The following is a 15,551-nucleotide window of genomic DNA, read 5'->3' as shown; positions in this document are numbered from 1 at the left end:
AGGAAGATCTGGGGGGCATACAGGACCGGTCGGGAGCTGCGAGGGTGGAGGGATGGTGGACGGCCGTCCCCGGTCCGAAGCAGCCGGTGCAAACCTTTATGCCCTCCGCTTCAAGGCTCCCCAAGGCCCAGGGCGCACGGAAACCACCGGCAGAGGGTGTGTGTTGGTGGTTTGGGGCAAAGCGCTCCAGGAACATGAACCCCCCCACCCGAGAGCCCCGTCTCGACTACTTCTTAAGCTCCGCCCCGCCCAAAGGGCTGCGTCGCTCTCTCCTATTACCGGTGGAGGAATCACAGGTGGGCAGCGGGCCGGGAAACAGGTGTGCCTGTGGGTGCGCGTGCCCCTCCACACCCCGGTCGCAGTGGGAGGGGCCTGAAGGAGCATCCAGCGGGAGCCAAGCGCTCTTAGATACGCCCCGGGGAGCCACGAGCCAGGCGTACGAGCTTCCTCCCGGGGGCCGGGCGTGTGGCCACGCCTGCCGCGATTGGCTGAACGGGTGGCCCACGATTGGCTGAAACCCCGGCCTCCGCCCCTCGGCCGCGCGGGGCGGGGCGCAGGTGCGGGCAGCGCCGCGCGTGCTGCCCTTAGGGGTCTAGCGCGCCTCCGGGACAGCTGGTTTGTCCCCGTGGCCACGCCCTCCCCTCCACGGCGTGCGCCGCGCGTGCGGACAACTGGCGCCTCGGAGGACTAGCGGGCTGCGCGCCGGGGTGGGGGTACCGGAAGGTCGCAGACCTGCGGACTGCGCTCTGGCGGCGGGGGTCGCATCGGCACCTGCTGACAGCGCTCAGAGGTGGTGGCGGGGCGCACACGGGACCTGCGTACTGCGTCTTGTGGGGTGCACTGAGCATCTGCTGGGAGCCGGGGCCCACTGGGGACCTGTGGACTGACCTGGGGGAAGCGGGGCGCACAGAGACCTGCGGACTGTGCCCCGGGGACGGGATTGGGGACGCCCTCCCGGCTTGGTCTTTGCAGGTTGTGTGTGCAAAGGGGAGGGCGAAGCGTGGCAGGAGGGCGAGGCAAGGGAAGGAGGGCGTGAGAAAGGAGGCGGCGGCGGCGCGGAGGAGGGTTATCTATACATTTAAAAACCAGCCGCCTGCGCCGCGTCAGAAAGACCTGGGGAGCGTCCTACCGCACGCGCGGGACACGAGCGCCCCACGCTCCCCAGAGCGCACGGCCAGCCATCTCTTGCGCCTCGCTGTCTCCGGGCCCCAAACGACCTGGGACGCTTGCTTACCCTGGAGAGTAGCTCAGAGGCACAGTGCCACAGCCCCTTTTGGGGCGTGGCCGTTGTCCCACCGCCCCCAGTTCCTCTGCCTGCATCTTCCTACGGTGTGTGGGGGCTCCGAGGAGGCTCCGGACGAGTGAATGCGGGTGTGATGGACAGCAGCGCGCTGACCCAGCCCGCGCCCCCCGCGCCTGGCGTCTCCAGCGGCTGCGCCGCTCGGCGGCGACCCGCGTCCCCAGAGCTGTTGCGCTGTAGCCGGCGGCGGCGACCGTGCGCAGAAGAGACAGGGGGTGGCGAAGCGGCCGTGGCGCGACGCAACGAGCGCGAGCGCAACCGCGTGAAGCTGGTGAACTTGGGATTCCAGGCGCTTCGGCAACACGTGCCGCACGGCGGCGCCAGCAAGAAGTTGAGCAAGGTGGAGACGCTGCGCTCGGCTGTGGAATACATCCGCGCTCTGCAGCGCCTGCTGGCCGAACACGATGCTGTGCGCGCCGCACTGGCTGGGGGGCTGCTGGCGCCAGCCGCGCGGCCCCCAGCGCCCCGCGGGCCGTCTGGGATCCCCGCTGCCGCTGCTTCGCCCTCCTGCGCCTCGTCGTCCCCCGGCCACGGGGGCAGCTCGGAGCCCGGCTCCCCGCGCTCCGCCTACTCGTCGGAAGACAGCGGCTGCGAGGGCGCGCTGAGCTCAGTGGAGCGCGAACTGCTCGACTTCTCCAGCTGGTTAGGGGGCTACTGAGCGCCCCGCCTCGCGAGGTAACCGCTGGGCAGCGGAAGAGGGAGGGTCGGAGGCCGGGGCGGCCGGGCGCGGTGGAGTGGACTGGCCCCGCGCACGCGCCAGGCCCGGAGATGGCTTCGATTTCGCTCACTCTTCATTTTCCCCAAAGTTTTTCAAGCCTGTGCAAGACCAGCGTTTGTTTGTCCGGGATTGCAAAACTTCCTCTCGCTGCTCCGCCGCCGAAGGGGGAGGGAGGGGACGTGTGTGTGTGTGTGGGGGGGGGGGGCTCGGGCGGGTGAGGCCCCGAGTGCAAGCGGATCCCCGGGCAGATTAGGGTGCTGGGAGGCGGGGTGACTTTGCATTGCAAATCGCGCGCCCCGGCCGGGTGGCAGAAATGAGTCGACGGCTGCGGAGTCCTGACTCACTGCTGCTCGGAGCGAGGCCCCAGCCCCCGCCTTGGTTCGGGCCGCAGACCGAAGCCTAGGCACCCACGGACTCGAGTTCCAAAATCAGCCAAGCAAACGAAACCGCCGCCTTCGCTTGTGGGAGATGGGGGAAGGGTCGGATCCCTTCTAATGCGCGTTCCTGTGCCCCTTCCCTCCCAGCAGCCCAGCCCTAGACGCTGAGCGGGCAGCGCGCTCACCATTTGGGAGCCAGTATGGTGGACGGCCTGCGCCTCCATCCCTGCCTCATGGCTGGCCAAGCCACAATCGAGCCGGGACCCCGCCCGCCCACGCTACCCAGGCAGTCCAGCCTGACCACGTGCCAGTGTGGAAACGGTCCCCTTCCCGACCTGGCCCTGGGGGCAGCTCCCTCGGACCCCGACCGCCCCGCCCCGCCCCTGAGGCTCCACTGGGCTGGGGCTGAGGCACCAACACTCGGGAGGTTTCCCTGAACCAGAGAGAAGATTTTGACGGCACAGAGCACCTACTTTTTATACGTTAACTTGAACTGCCCAGGCAACACGAAGACTTACTTATTTTTGTACAAAGACTCCTTAACTCGGAACACAATAAAGATTGTCTAGCCCTGCCCCACCCCCAGTACCTGGGGTTTTCCAACTTGGCCAAGAGGTGGAGACGGCAGCCCCCAAGGGACAGCGTCGCTGGCCGGGGTCCCCATGCAGCACTCGGTTGACCCAACTGCGTAGAGACCCCTGTTAGAAAACCTGTTTTAGGGAAGGTGGACTTTATAAATAAACCAATTCTGTGTGTCAGTGGTGTTGGGGGCCCTCCCCAGACCCTCAGACTCCCCATTTCCCAGATGAGGGCCAGGAATAAGTAAGGTGGGAGGGTGGTGGCCCAGACTCTGGACCTTACAGGCCTGGCACTGTGGTCACTTATCCCTGGACTCCACCCCCTCTTCTGTGGGATGTGAGGTCTGGGAGGCCAGCTTGGTGGCTGCTGTGCCAAAGAAACTCGGGCACCTTGTGAGGCTACGGCTTCTGGCAGGAGTCAGCGGGCTGGTGGGTGGTCCAGGCAAAGCTCCTTCACAGCTGGGAAGTTGAGGTCTGGAGGCTGCTGACCAACACAGGCACTGGTGCAAGTGCCGGCTGTAGGACTGGACCCAAGGTGGCCTGACCTGACCAGCCACCCTCTGTCTCAGGGTCCAGGCTGCCTGGCTTCAGATCTCCACTGCCTGCCACCTACTGGGTGGCCCTGGGCAAGTTGCTTAACCTGCAAATGGGGGTGACAGCACAGCCCCCTTACAGGGTTATGGGATGAATTAAGGAGAGGTGTCTGGCAGTGTCCAGCATCCTGTACTAAGCCTCGAGCTACTGTTCCTGCAGCCTCAACCCTCATGTGCTGTTCAGGCTGCAGGGGCCTGGGTGGCAGCAGCAAGGCCCTGCCCGCCTCCATTTATGGGCACTGTGAGAGCCACCCTGGAGAGGAACAAGGCAGGCCCCCTTCCCCCAGGCTCCCCCAGCTCAAAGGGCCCTCACAGAGATGACTCAGCTCTACCTTTGACCTGGGCCTCGGCAGCTTTGAAGTCTAGCGGTGCCCAAAGCTCTTTTATTGCTCGGGTGGGGGCCAGGCTGATGGGGATCCCCCAGGCTGTTTTTAAGGTGCTGAAGGCACTCTTTCTGTCCTCAGGGAGCAGTTGGGTCAAAGCCGTTGGAACCCTGGGAGGAGGAGCGGTGGTGTTGGCAGACAGCAGATGTCTCCTGGGTAACCATAGCGACAGGGTCGTGGGTCTGTTGAGGCTGGCTGGGGTCAGTAGACCTGCTGTGGCTTGGGGCTGCAGGGCTGAGTAAACTGGCCTTCTCCCAGGGAAAGAAGGGAGCATATTGCATGGCCACCCAGTGAGGGCCACCCTACAGCGTTCTCCCAGAGACCCACACCCTGGCCAGTGACCTCACTGAGCCACAGGACCTGGGCTGTCCCGTGACTCCTCGCCTTGACCTCAGGGAGAGGGTGAGACCATACATGGGTTTGGGGGAGGAAAGCCTGGGAGAACGGGGCCAGGAGGCAAGAACCCCTCTCCCTGCCCTGGGAGCCAGGGCCGGCATGCTATGGAGGAAACTCTGCAAAGTATCAGTGCTACCATCCATTTTGTCCTCCTGTCATGGAAAATTCCAAACATATGCCAAGGTTCTGAAACCTTTCTTGGACACCTTCTCTGTACCAGGAACTGTCATGCCCTCGGGTACATCACGGTGCCTAAGGGAAACCCTGACCTCATGGAGCCCTCGTCCTAGTGGAGGACACGGGATCCAACCCACAAGCAGCATCTGTGAGTCAGTTGTAATGTCTGGCCGTGGGTGGACACATTGCGTCCTGGGGGACACAGCAGCGGTCCTGAGCAGGCCAGACCATGCCCTCAGTCAGAGCCTGCTTCGGACTCCCGGAGGAGCCAGCCCAGCTCCCACTGGGGGTGTTTCACTGACATCTGGGACTGGTCATTCGGCTTTGGTTTCAAAATAGGGGAGGGGGTCTTTACAGCCCACCTGTCAGCCTGCCTCTGAAGCCTCGAGGGCCTCGAGCATTCTGGGGAGACAAATCCAGCACCAGCTCTCCCCGTTACCCAGGGCCAGCTTCATAATTTTCGGGCCTGGGGCAAAATGAAAACACAGCACCCTTGTTCAAAAATGGGGGAAAACATGACATTAACGTGCTGAAATATAGAGCCTTTTCCTTGTCTTCAGGGTCTGTGCCTTGACTTACTGGTGTTTGAAACTTGCTATTGAATGCCGTTCTAAGTAAAGAAAAATAAACAACTTAAATCATTAGCGTGAGTTTTAGCTTCCATTGTACACCGTGCAATGCCAGTGGTCAGTGCAGATGTAAGATCATTTCACTCCAGCATCTTGACGTGACACTATTCGTACGTCATAGCTTGCACTTGCAGACGTATGTTATTTTTACCAGAACAGAGGAAACGCAGCACCAAAACTCTGTCATTGTTTTTATTCATATGTCACTCCTTGATATGCACGATCCACCGTCACTCTCTCCCTTCGGCATGTGGCTCAGGAAGGACTGATAGGAAGAAACGCTGGGCTCACCCATCTGTCCCTTTCCGGCCGCGTCATGATTTTTCGCCTAAGTGGAGGGCTTGCAGAGGGAAGTCACACGAGGAAGAGGGATGTGGGTTCCATGGGCGTTTGTGTTTCTTACGTCTTTCTGCATCTCACTCAAGTCCTGGGTTGAGTGAACATGGCCCCCTGGGGCCGTCAGCGCCTCTCGCTGGGGTAGGACGTGGCCCCCTGGCCACCTGCTGTGTGGATCCTCGGGAACACTGCATTCCTGGTGTCATACAGACGGGGTGGACTTGTGTCCGGTGGGCATGGCCTCTGCTCATGGGCTGTGCCACTGTCCCAGTGCCCTTCACTGGCGAACCCACGGTCAAAGGTAAAAGTGAGAATTTCAAGATGACATGAAAGCGTGCTGTGCAGGGGCCTGTGTGTCTGCGCCTCGCCCTCGCCTGTGAGGCCGGTCCCCGGGGCTGCCCCTCACCTTCCCTCCCCCTGGAGACTGTGGGCAGCACAGCTGTGTCCAATGGCATGTCTGCCGCTGGAGCCCTTTGGCCGCAGCTGGAGCTAGGGACCTGCCTCTACCCCGGACTATTGCATTCGCCTAGGGGTGGCATCCAGGCCAAAGGAGGGGCCACAGAGACTCCTCATCAGTGACATCAAACCTCATGTCCTCACCATAAAGTAGGGAAGCAATCGTGTGTGGCCTAGAGGGCTCGGGAGGGAGGTCACGAGGGTGACTGCTCCTGCAGGGCTGGCATGTGGTAGGCACTGGATAAAGGGCAGGGGATTGGGGGCTCCCGTGCCCATCTTCCAGGCCAGTGCCTGCCTTTCCCCGCTGCCCTAATTCCCGCCTGGCATCCTGAATTCCCATGGGATGGGACCCTGGGGAGGGGGCTAGCCATACTGCTGACAGGGAGCTTGAGGACCCCACATGGAGACTGGGGGGGAGGGCAGAGCCCTACTGCTGGGGGCGGTGCGGGGGGTCAGTGCCCTAGTCCCAGCAGTAAAGGTGGGGGCGCTGTACTAGTGTGAGTAGGCAACATGCACAGCCGCGCCCTCAGTCTAGCTCCCAGACAAATGGGGCGTGGGCCAGGTGACCGCTTAGGGCCTGCCCAGTGCATAGGGCCTGCCCGGTGCATAGGGCCTGCCCAGTGCAGTTGTCCTGCGCCCGTGGGCTATGAGTCACTCCTGAGCTCTTAGAGAAATGGTGGTAGAGGCAGGTCTCCCCAGGAATCCAGCTTCCTCTCAGGGGTGTCAACCCCTCTTTCAGGCCCGGGGATGCTCGAGGACCAGCCTGAGGTCCACAGGTACCAGAGGTGTGCAGGTCTGGCTAAAACCCCATCACACCTCACCTCACGCCTCCCTTAGGCCTCCACACCTGCCTGGAGGGGGCCGTTCTTGCTGTTTTTCTACTGGGAACGTGAAATGGAGGGTCTTGTCAGCAATGAGTGACAGAGAGGAGCCAGGACACCAGCTCAGGCCACAGAACACCCCAGCCCCCAGATGGGTGGGGCGGGAGGCTCGTGTGATGAAGAGGGGAGTGGCCTGGGTGGCTCTGAAAGGGCTCCCGAGGGGCCCTGGGAGCTGGACAGGACCAAGCACTCTGCCCCCTTCCCAGGCTTCTCCTTGGCCAGGACTGGAGCAAAAGAAGGAAAGAGAGACATGGATGGAGCAGTGGCTGTGAGCTGTGTCCGGACCCCTGCCCAGCTCCCAGGGCCCCCATGGGTTCCTGCCGGGCACCCACACCAGTCTGAGCCCTGCCCCTAGGGGCTGGCTGTGATTAATGGGGCCAGTCAGTGTGGGAGGGGTCTGATGCCACAGGGAACTGCCATCAGCCTGCTCAACCTTGCCCCAGCAGCGCCCCCTGCTGAGGCTGGGACCCCAGCCCCCCCTTACACATTGAAATAGGCCTTTGTCTGCAGAGCTCTGAACCTCCAGCTTCCCAGAGGCAGGGAGGGGCCTGCTGAGGGGAGGGTCACTTTGTCAGCACCCCCAGAGCAGCCCCTGCCCAAGGCCACACACCAAATGGAGGGAGAAAAGGGGTGCGTGCCCACTTGGCTCACGTGGCCCACTGCATGCCAGGACCCAGGCCGCAGCCCTGTGACAAGGTTGGGGGACAGTGGGGACTCTGAGCCAGGTCCCGTTTGCCTGTTTGCTGTCAGCAAAGCCCGTTCTCCACAAAGATCAGGAAATCCAGCCCGAGTGAATGCACCCAAGGATGGGCTTGGCGAAGTCACGGCGAGACCTCTTGTCGGGGGTTAGCCGGCTTAGTGACAGGGCACAGGCCACAGGAGGCGGGGCACTGCTAAGGACAGAGGCCTGGGTCCCTGAATGGCCTTGGACGAGATGCCTCACCTGCTGGGACCCCAGTGAGCCCACAGAAGGGGGGGACAGGCTCCAGGCCTTTCCAGGGAGGGTCCCTGTGACATCATGTGACAACCCAGGAGGGGGATGTCCCTTTGGTGGGGTGTTGGGAGCTGGTGTTACGGGGAGGTTGGCATCAGAGCCCTGTTTGCAAGACTCGCTTTGTTCTCCCTGCTTGTCCCACAGGGTTCTGTGTGGGGTCCAGGCCAGGCCCCGGCAGCGAGGCCCAGGCCCCACAGGGGCGGCCTCCCCCCAGCTCGGGTTACCTGCCCTGATATTAGTGAGAAGGTGCTGGCTGCCACCCAGGGCTCCCAGTCCTTCCCTCCCACTCCCCACCTGGCATTTGCCTACAAGCCCTGGGGCTCTGTCCAGGCCCCCAGTGGTTGGCCATTGCCCCCACACTGCACTGATAAACATGCAAACCTCTAAGCGAAATCCAATTAGTACCCAAATGAGGGCCTGGGAGCGGCTTGGGCAGCCTGGAGAGGCTGGGATGGGCTGTCTCCAAGCTCAAATATTTGTCTCTCATTTGAATGCCTTTTGTGGGCTGGCAGGGGGGATTGAAAAGAGGCCGGCCCAGCAGACAAAGGCTGGCTGGCACGCTAGGTTTGGGGAGACCTGAGCTGCATGCACCGTGCTTACCCTCCTTCACCCATCCCGGTCCCTCCCGCCCCACCTGACAAGGCCTTGGGGGTCCCCACGACCCCTCCCATCCCCCAGACCCAACAGGCCTCTCACCCTGCCTGCTCCCTCCTGCAGGGCCCAGGGAGGGCTGTGGTGCTGGGGTCCTTCTGTCCCAGGCCAGAGCCTGGGTTCTGTGGGTGGGGCGCGGTAGCTGGTAGGCTGGAGCTGGGCATGGGGGCTAAGCAGCAGGGTGGGTGTGGGCAGCTCCTCGGAATGTCTGCGGCTTTCTCAGGAGTGAGTGTGAGCACGTGGCTGAGAATGGGCAACTGAGCTGCACAGATGTGTGTGTGTTAGTGTGGGGAGCGTGCCCCCCACTTCTCCAACCTCGTCTGCCTCGCCTGGACTGTGTTGTCACTGTCCTAACTGCCCCTGCTTGTGGTGCCGTGTCTGGTAATGCCCAGTCCATCCCAGTGCCTGGTGCCCATTTTACAGGTGTGGAAACTGAGACTGGGCATCGGATGAGCTCCCAAGGCTAGTCAGAGCACAGCAGGGTTTCCAGGGAGGGGACACAATGGCAGTTCTGCTCAGGGAACATGGGGCAGCCTGTGGGACGCCCTTCCCATGGCCGGCCACTTTTGGCAGTCATCCCCTCTTCTCTGACATGACCTCCTTAATTGGCCTGTAGCCAATGGGGCTGAGCCTTTGGGGCTGGCCAGGAGAACAATGCAGAGGGTGGCGGGGCCGCGGGTTTCCTGCAGCCCTGCGGGGTGGGCTGGGGCCAGCTGAGCTGCTCAGGGCCCCTATCAGGGTTCCTGACACCCAGCCCCCAGCCCCTCTGCCCCGGCTGCCTTTGTACCAACACAATGTCACGGTGACCTCCCCAGAACCTTTTTCTCCCAGACAGGGTCCTCCAGGGTTGCCTCCCTCCCCCGCCCCCATCTCAGCAGGCAGGGCCAGCCAGGGCCTCCTCCCAGCTTCCTCCAGCTCCCTCGGGACTGGGAGAGAGGGTGGGCCAGCATGGTGAGTAGGCAGTCAGGAAGAGGGGAGCCCAGTCGGTTCCACACCCCTGGGTGCTGCGTATGCTCCCATCCCACCCTCCTCCGGAAGTTTCCTTCAGTGGCACTGGGGCACAGCAGGAACTTTAGGGGGCAGGGGTCTTTGGTGGCTGGTGGGGGGTTTCAGAGGTGGAAAGAGCAGTGGTAGCCGGCACCATCCGGCTCAGAGTTATGACCTCAGCCTTTGGAGAAAAGCTGCAGAGGGTTCTACTCCTAGATTGGCTGCCCCTTGGGGTCTCAGGTCGAGCCACTTCACCCGGGGAACAGGAGTGACAGGGTTTGTGGGCACCTGGGGAGCTGGGCAGGAGGGAGTCGAGAGGCTGCAGTGAAAGCCTGCAGGTGGGGTGGGTCCAGCGGATGGACAGAGCGGATGGACAGGATGGACAAGCCCTGCCCTCCCCTGCAGAAATGCAGAGGGGCAGGGCGCAGACCTGTGTCAAGTGGCCTGAGCCCCTCCGGGCTGCCCAGGCAGTGGTGGCCAGCCCTGCCGGCTTGCTGTAGCACAACCTGCATTTTCCCGGCTGCCTCAGGGACCAGAAAGAGGGGGTCAGAGGGGTGTGCATTTGGGGCTGGAGGGCCAAGCTTTGGGACTCACCTTGGAGCCCCACCCCGAAGGCTCCCAGGCTCTCCACACAGGGCCCGTCTTGAGGGCCCGGGCTGCTCTGGAAGCATGTGGGCAACCCCATGCCCAGCCTGGGTCCCTCTCCTCCTGGGCCTTCCTGGGCGCCAGTGGAGGATCTGCAGATCTGGCAGGGGCACTGGACAAGCAGCGCTGTCATTTAATGGTGGTATACTTTACATAAAATGTGTGAATCTGGAGTGTGCTCACGAGTCTTACGCATGTCTACACTTGAATCTCCTACACCAAGATTGCCCTACGAAGTGTTCCTTCCCAGTCAGGCATCCCCGAGACCCCCATCCTGCTCCCCTGCTCTGACCTCTGTCATTAGGCTGGTGGGACTTTCACGAGCCTGTGTCTCGGTGCATGTCAGCTCTCGTGTGTCCTGTGATCCTGCCCAGGGGGGAAAGGCCGGCTGGACTGTCACCTGCATTTGCATCCAGCGTGGCCACCGAGGGCCCCTGTGAGCTGAGCCGATGGGGAGACACTGGCCTTGCCCTCCAGCTAGGGAGCTAGGGGATCAGAGTGGCAGTCAGCATGTGCCTGTGTGTGTCGGGGGGACGCCGGGCACCCTCATGTGCTGGGTACAGGCCTGTACTGCTTTGTTTCTTCTCTCCTGTCCCTCGAAGGGGCATGCTAGTCTCTGTCGCAGACGCAGACGTGGGTGCTCAGGGAGGTCCCCTTCTGCTCCCTCCCTCACATTTTTTGGCATGAGGCAGTGCCGTTAAAATTAAGCCATGCACCAATTTTAAACAAGAAAGAAAGAAACACCGGACCTTTTGCCTGAGTCAGACAGCTAGGAGTCACGGCTGGGAGGGACATAGGCCCTCCTCTGTGGGGCTGGGCCTGGGGTGGGGGCTGAAGGGGAGGTGAGGACCCTCCCTCCTCAGTCAGGCCCACCCCCTGGCCCTCAGTCCCTAGTGGTGGGAACGTTGAAGAGAGATGGTGGCTGAGACCCCCCTTCTTGGATACCTGGAGTCCTAGCCTCTCCAAAGTCCCTGTGGGTGCTGGGAAGTGACCTGACATGGGGGTCAGACTAGGGGGCAGCCCAGAACCTGTCGGCTGGATGGGCTGGGTAGGCTGGGAGGGCTTCCTGGAGGCAGGGACTGGGAGCCCTGTAGGATGGAGAACCTTCCAGCCGATGGTGCACCCACGCATGGGCTCAGATGTGATGCACGACCCAGGGGGAGGAGACCCAGCACAGCCCCAGGCCGACTCGACTTCCCCTCCCTGCCCAGCCAGCACCCCGACCCCACCCAGTGCAGCGGGTCAGTGCTGATCCAACCTGTTCTGGGCAGGGCCCTGGGCACAGCTGCCATGGGGGGGGGGGCGGGAAGGTGGATTCCAGCTTTCTCTTTCTGCTTCACTTCATCTGAAGGCTTGCAACCCCTGCCTCCACCCAGCCTTGGCCCTCCCTGCCTCCTGTCCCTCAGCTCAGGGCCTTTGCTCAGAAAAGATCGGACAGCCGAGCCCTCCCTCCCCGCTACACACACACACACACACACACACCCCTGGAGCAGGCTTGGGCTTGTGGCCGTTAGTCCGTGCTGACAGAGGGGCCCAAGTCGCCCTGGGCTGGGTGAGGAAGCCTGGAACCACGAGGCACCTCCACCTTTTCTGTGCTCCCTGTAGCCCCCACCTTTTGGCCTCCCAGCCTTTCCGCCCACAGGCTCCCGCACCAAGAGCCCCGAGACCCTGCAACACATGCACCACCTGTTCCACACCCCAACGCTCTGGGCAGTGTCCCTTCTGTTTGATTTCTATCGTTTTGTCCTAATTTTAGGGCTCTCCCTGTGGCTTTAATTTGCAATTCCCTAATGACTAAACATACGGGGCATCCATATGTCTTCGTTGTCGATTTTTAAATTGGGTTGTTTGTTTTCTTACTGTTAAGTTTTGAGAGTTCTTCGCATACTCTGGATACAATTTCTGTATCTAATATGTCATTTGCAAATATGTTCTCCCGTTCTGTGGTTTGACCTAACATTGCCTTTTACAGAGGAAAAGTTTTAAATTTAAGGAAGTCCAATGTATCGATTGTTTTTCTTTTGTGGGTCATGTTTTGGTGTCCTCTCGAGACACCAACGAACTCTCCTAATCCAGAGGTTTTCAACTCAGGGCCATTTTGCCCCCCGGGAATACTTGGCAATGTTTGGAGACGTTTGTGGTTGTCACAGTAGGAGGGAAATACTGCCACTTGTCCCACAGTGCACAGGATGCCCCACAGCAAGGAATTATCAATGACATTGGCCCCAAATGTTAACAGCGCTGAGGCTAGAGACCCTGGCTGTCCTAAGGTCACAAAGATTTTTCTGCCATGTTTTCTTCCAGACGTTGTATAGTTTTATATTTTACATTAAGGTCGATGATTTTATTTTGAGTTACTCTTTGTGTAAGGTGCGAGACATGTGTGCCATGGTTCCTTTTTGGATGTCCAGTGGAGCCAGCACCATTTGTTGAAAAGACCATCCTTTCTTCATTGAATTGCCTTTGTGTTCCTGCCCAAGCTCAGTACGTGCCACGCGTGTGGGCCTGTTTCTGGGCTCTCTATTCTGTCCCGTTGATCAGTGACCCTTTCCCTTCATAATAACACACTGTCTTGATTACCATAGTCTTTAGTAAAATCAGGTGTTAAATAGTAGATATATAGTACAATAAATCAGGTAGTGAGTCCTCCAACTGTTCTTTTCCTAAATTGTTTTAACTATTCTAGTTAATTTGCGTTTCCATATTAATTTTAGAATCAACTTAGTGACATCTACCCCCAAAAAATCTGCTGGGGAAACGATTGGACGTGTGACTCTTTTGATCAATTTGGGAAGAACTGACATCTTAATAATACTGAAATTTCCAACTCATGACATAGTATGTCTTTCCATGTATTTAGGTCTTTGATTTCTTTTATCGGTGTTTTATAATTTCAGCATATAGAATCTACACACTTTTTGATACATGTTTATACACAAGCATTTCATTTGGAAGTATGATTGTAAGTGGAGCTGTTTTTGAAAATTGAGAATTCTAAATGTTCGTTGCTCGTGCACAGAAATAGAATTAGTTTTGTTGTTTGGCTTTATACCGAGATCTTGCTCGACTCTCTTATTAGTTCTAGGGGTTCCCTGTAGCTTTTTTGCAACATTTTCTACATAAACTTTCATGTCCTTGTGAATGGAGATGGCCTCTGGAGGACATCCACTGCTGAGCCCCTGGCCGTCCCGATGCCTGCAGCAGCCCCTGCTATGGCCGTGGTAAGCGGGGTGCGCTGGGGGCCCTCCTGATAGCACGGCTGCTGGTTTCCTGGCACACACACACACAGGGCGGGATGCCCACTCCCCTGAGCCTTTCCTACCTGTGGAGTCTGCCACGCAGTTCTGGCCTCTGGGGCCCCTGTACTGCGGGGCCATCACTATTCCCATGCTTCCGAGGGCCATCATGGCAGCGAACTAGAAATGTCCCCCAGGGGCCCTACTAGGCTTAGATCCCATGTGCCAGGAAAGGGTCACGTACACACAAGTTCTCCCATCCCACTTAGCGCTGCTGCTTTGCCCTGGCACACTCCGACGCTCCCCCAGGCACTGGGTCCCTGCTAGCCTGGCCTGCACCTCCTGGGGTGTGTCACCCCTTGCCACCCTTATGAAGTCCTGCCCTTCCCAAAGGTCATGCTGAGACTCCACCCAAGCTATGGGTCTGGGGGCCAGGCAGGGAGGTGGCAGACCTCGTGGAGGGCAGGCATTACCGCGTAAGGCACTTGTCTCATTTGGGTCCCCGTGTGCTCTTTGAATAGGTGTGGCCTCTGCCTTCCAAAGGGGGGCTTTCCTGCAGGCACAGCGGCCTTGGGGTGTCAAGTGTTCAAAGCTCTCAAGTATTAGGGTCTCGGGGTCTTCCTGCCTCACCCGTCACTTGCCCAGGCTGAGCGTCCAGTTTTCTCTGCAGCTTGGGGCTCCCACAACCCAGGCCTGGGCTTGGCATTGGGCCTGTGCGTCTGCCACTCTTGGTGCTACCAGGAGACCCTGGGACTGTCACCTTTGACTTTAAGTGTCATAGCTCTGAGCCACCACCCCTTCTCTACCCTCTGGTTCAGGTCTCCCTGCTGTTCTCAAGGGCTGTGATGTGGCACAGGCCGGGGTGGAGCACACGAAGAGCCCTGCTTCAGACCCCAGCCCACTCTGCCAGGGAGCTTCCTTCTGCTGGTCCCTGCAGGACCTCAGGATTTCTCGGCACCTCTGCTGGCCTGTCCCTCAGGAATGGGATGGGTGTCCCCAGGACAAGGGGAGGTGCAGAGAACACAAATAAGCAGGGAGAGGGTCTCCACAGGGGCACAGATGGCACCATAGAATGGCTGCTTTGAGGCCCAGGGCTGGCCTTTTCTCCTCCATGGGTCCCTTTTGACTGGGCTGCCCTGGGGGTGGGCATGGCCTCTGGTTTGCCTGAGAGCAAGTCACTGGAGGGGCAGTGAGTAGCCAACTATGGTAGCTGGGGGCTGGGTGCATGGGCTGGTACCCTCACACAAGGGGTTTCCAAGCCTTGGAGGCAGGATCCCCAGGGTGAGCCTGCAGGAGGGTGGGGCATCAGGGAAGCCGCTCTGGACCCCGGAGGCCCTTCACAGAGCCCGGTGGGCCTAGCCAGGCGGGTAGGCAAGGAAGGGCGCGTCTGCATGTCTGTGGGAACTCCCTGTCCAGGCAGGCTGGACTCCAGGGAAACTGGCTGCCTAAGGCTTTGAAGTGTGCGTGTGTCTGTCTGAACACGCTGGCTGGGTGGACGCGAGGACGTGTGCCTGGGCATTTGTCTGGTGTCACTGCCGGCAAGCGGCTGGGGCGGGAGGGTTGGGTCCCTGTGGGTGTGGCTGTGGGTGTGGATGCGTGTGCCCCTGCCAGGACTGGGCACGTGTCTCTCTGAGCTGTGTATGCCTGCGAGTGCCTGGTACCCCTCTGGGAGGATGGGCACAGGGAGCCTGGCTCAGGGACCTCAGTGCCCTGTGTGTCTCCCTGAGCGTGACTCTGGGTGTGAGGGTGGGCATAACCACACACACACACGTCAATGCCCTGTCCCTGCTTATTAGGGGGTGTAGCAGGCTCAGGCAGATGTGTGCCCCCAGCCCCAGATAGCTGTCTCCGTCCCCTGCTTGATGTTGGCAGTAGGGGAGCTGTGTGGGGATAAGGGGAGGGCACAGATACGCTGTACTTTCTGCTCAATTTTCTGTAAACCAAAATCTGTTAAAAAAAAAAAAGGGCTATTAGTAAAAAAACAAAATAAAGTCCCATGGACTTGGTGCCGTTGGGGGGATTTGAGTCGTCAGGAGGGACGTGGGGTCCTGTCCAGGGTGGAGACTGAGAGGAGGGAAACTGAGGGCAGGGCGAGGCGGCCCACTTGTGAGGCAGCTCCCGCCCTGAGCCAGCAGGCGACCACTGAGGGGCAGAGGCCTGAGGGCGAAAGGGGCGAAGGAAGGGGGAGGAAGGAGGGGCGGGGTGTGTAGGAGA

At 60.1% G+C, this 15,551-nt stretch overlaps 1 protein-coding gene across 2 annotated transcripts; it reads left to right on the top strand.

Moving 5' to 3' along the window:
- The first annotated feature begins 624 nt into the window (after nt 1–624).
- ASCL2 (achaete-scute family bHLH transcription factor 2) lies at nt 625–3,921 on the top strand. Of its 2 annotated transcripts, none has more exons than XM_033121889.1 (2): nt 625–1,975; nt 2,546–3,921. In XM_033121889.1, the coding sequence occupies exon 1, from the start codon at nt 1,377–1,379 to the stop codon at nt 1,956–1,958; it is 582 nt and encodes a 193-aa protein (XP_032977780.1). In that variant the 5' UTR covers nt 625–1,376; the 3' UTR covers nt 1,959–1,975; nt 2,546–3,921. The 2 variants fall into 2 exon arrangements, with proteins under 2 accessions (XP_032977780.1, XP_032977779.1); XM_033121888.1 differs by having other exon boundaries at nt 2,543–3,921.
- The last annotated feature ends 11,630 nt before the right edge of the window (nt 3,922–15,551 follow it).

Source organism: Rhinolophus ferrumequinum, chromosome 11 (genome assembly GCF_004115265.2).
Source record: "Rhinolophus ferrumequinum isolate MPI-CBG mRhiFer1 chromosome 11, mRhiFer1_v1.p, whole genome shotgun sequence".
Taxonomy (NCBI): Eukaryota; Metazoa; Chordata; class Mammalia; order Chiroptera; family Rhinolophidae; genus Rhinolophus; species Rhinolophus ferrumequinum.
Note: the sequence above shows the minus strand (reverse complement) of the source record. Positions and strands in the feature narration are given on the sequence as shown.

Bases quoted from the DNA above. Each gene is read 5' to 3' on its own strand.
- ASCL2 (XM_033121889.1), top strand. From the start codon at position 1,377: ATGGACAGCAGCGCGCTGACCCAGCCCGCGCCCCCCGCGCCTGGCGTC.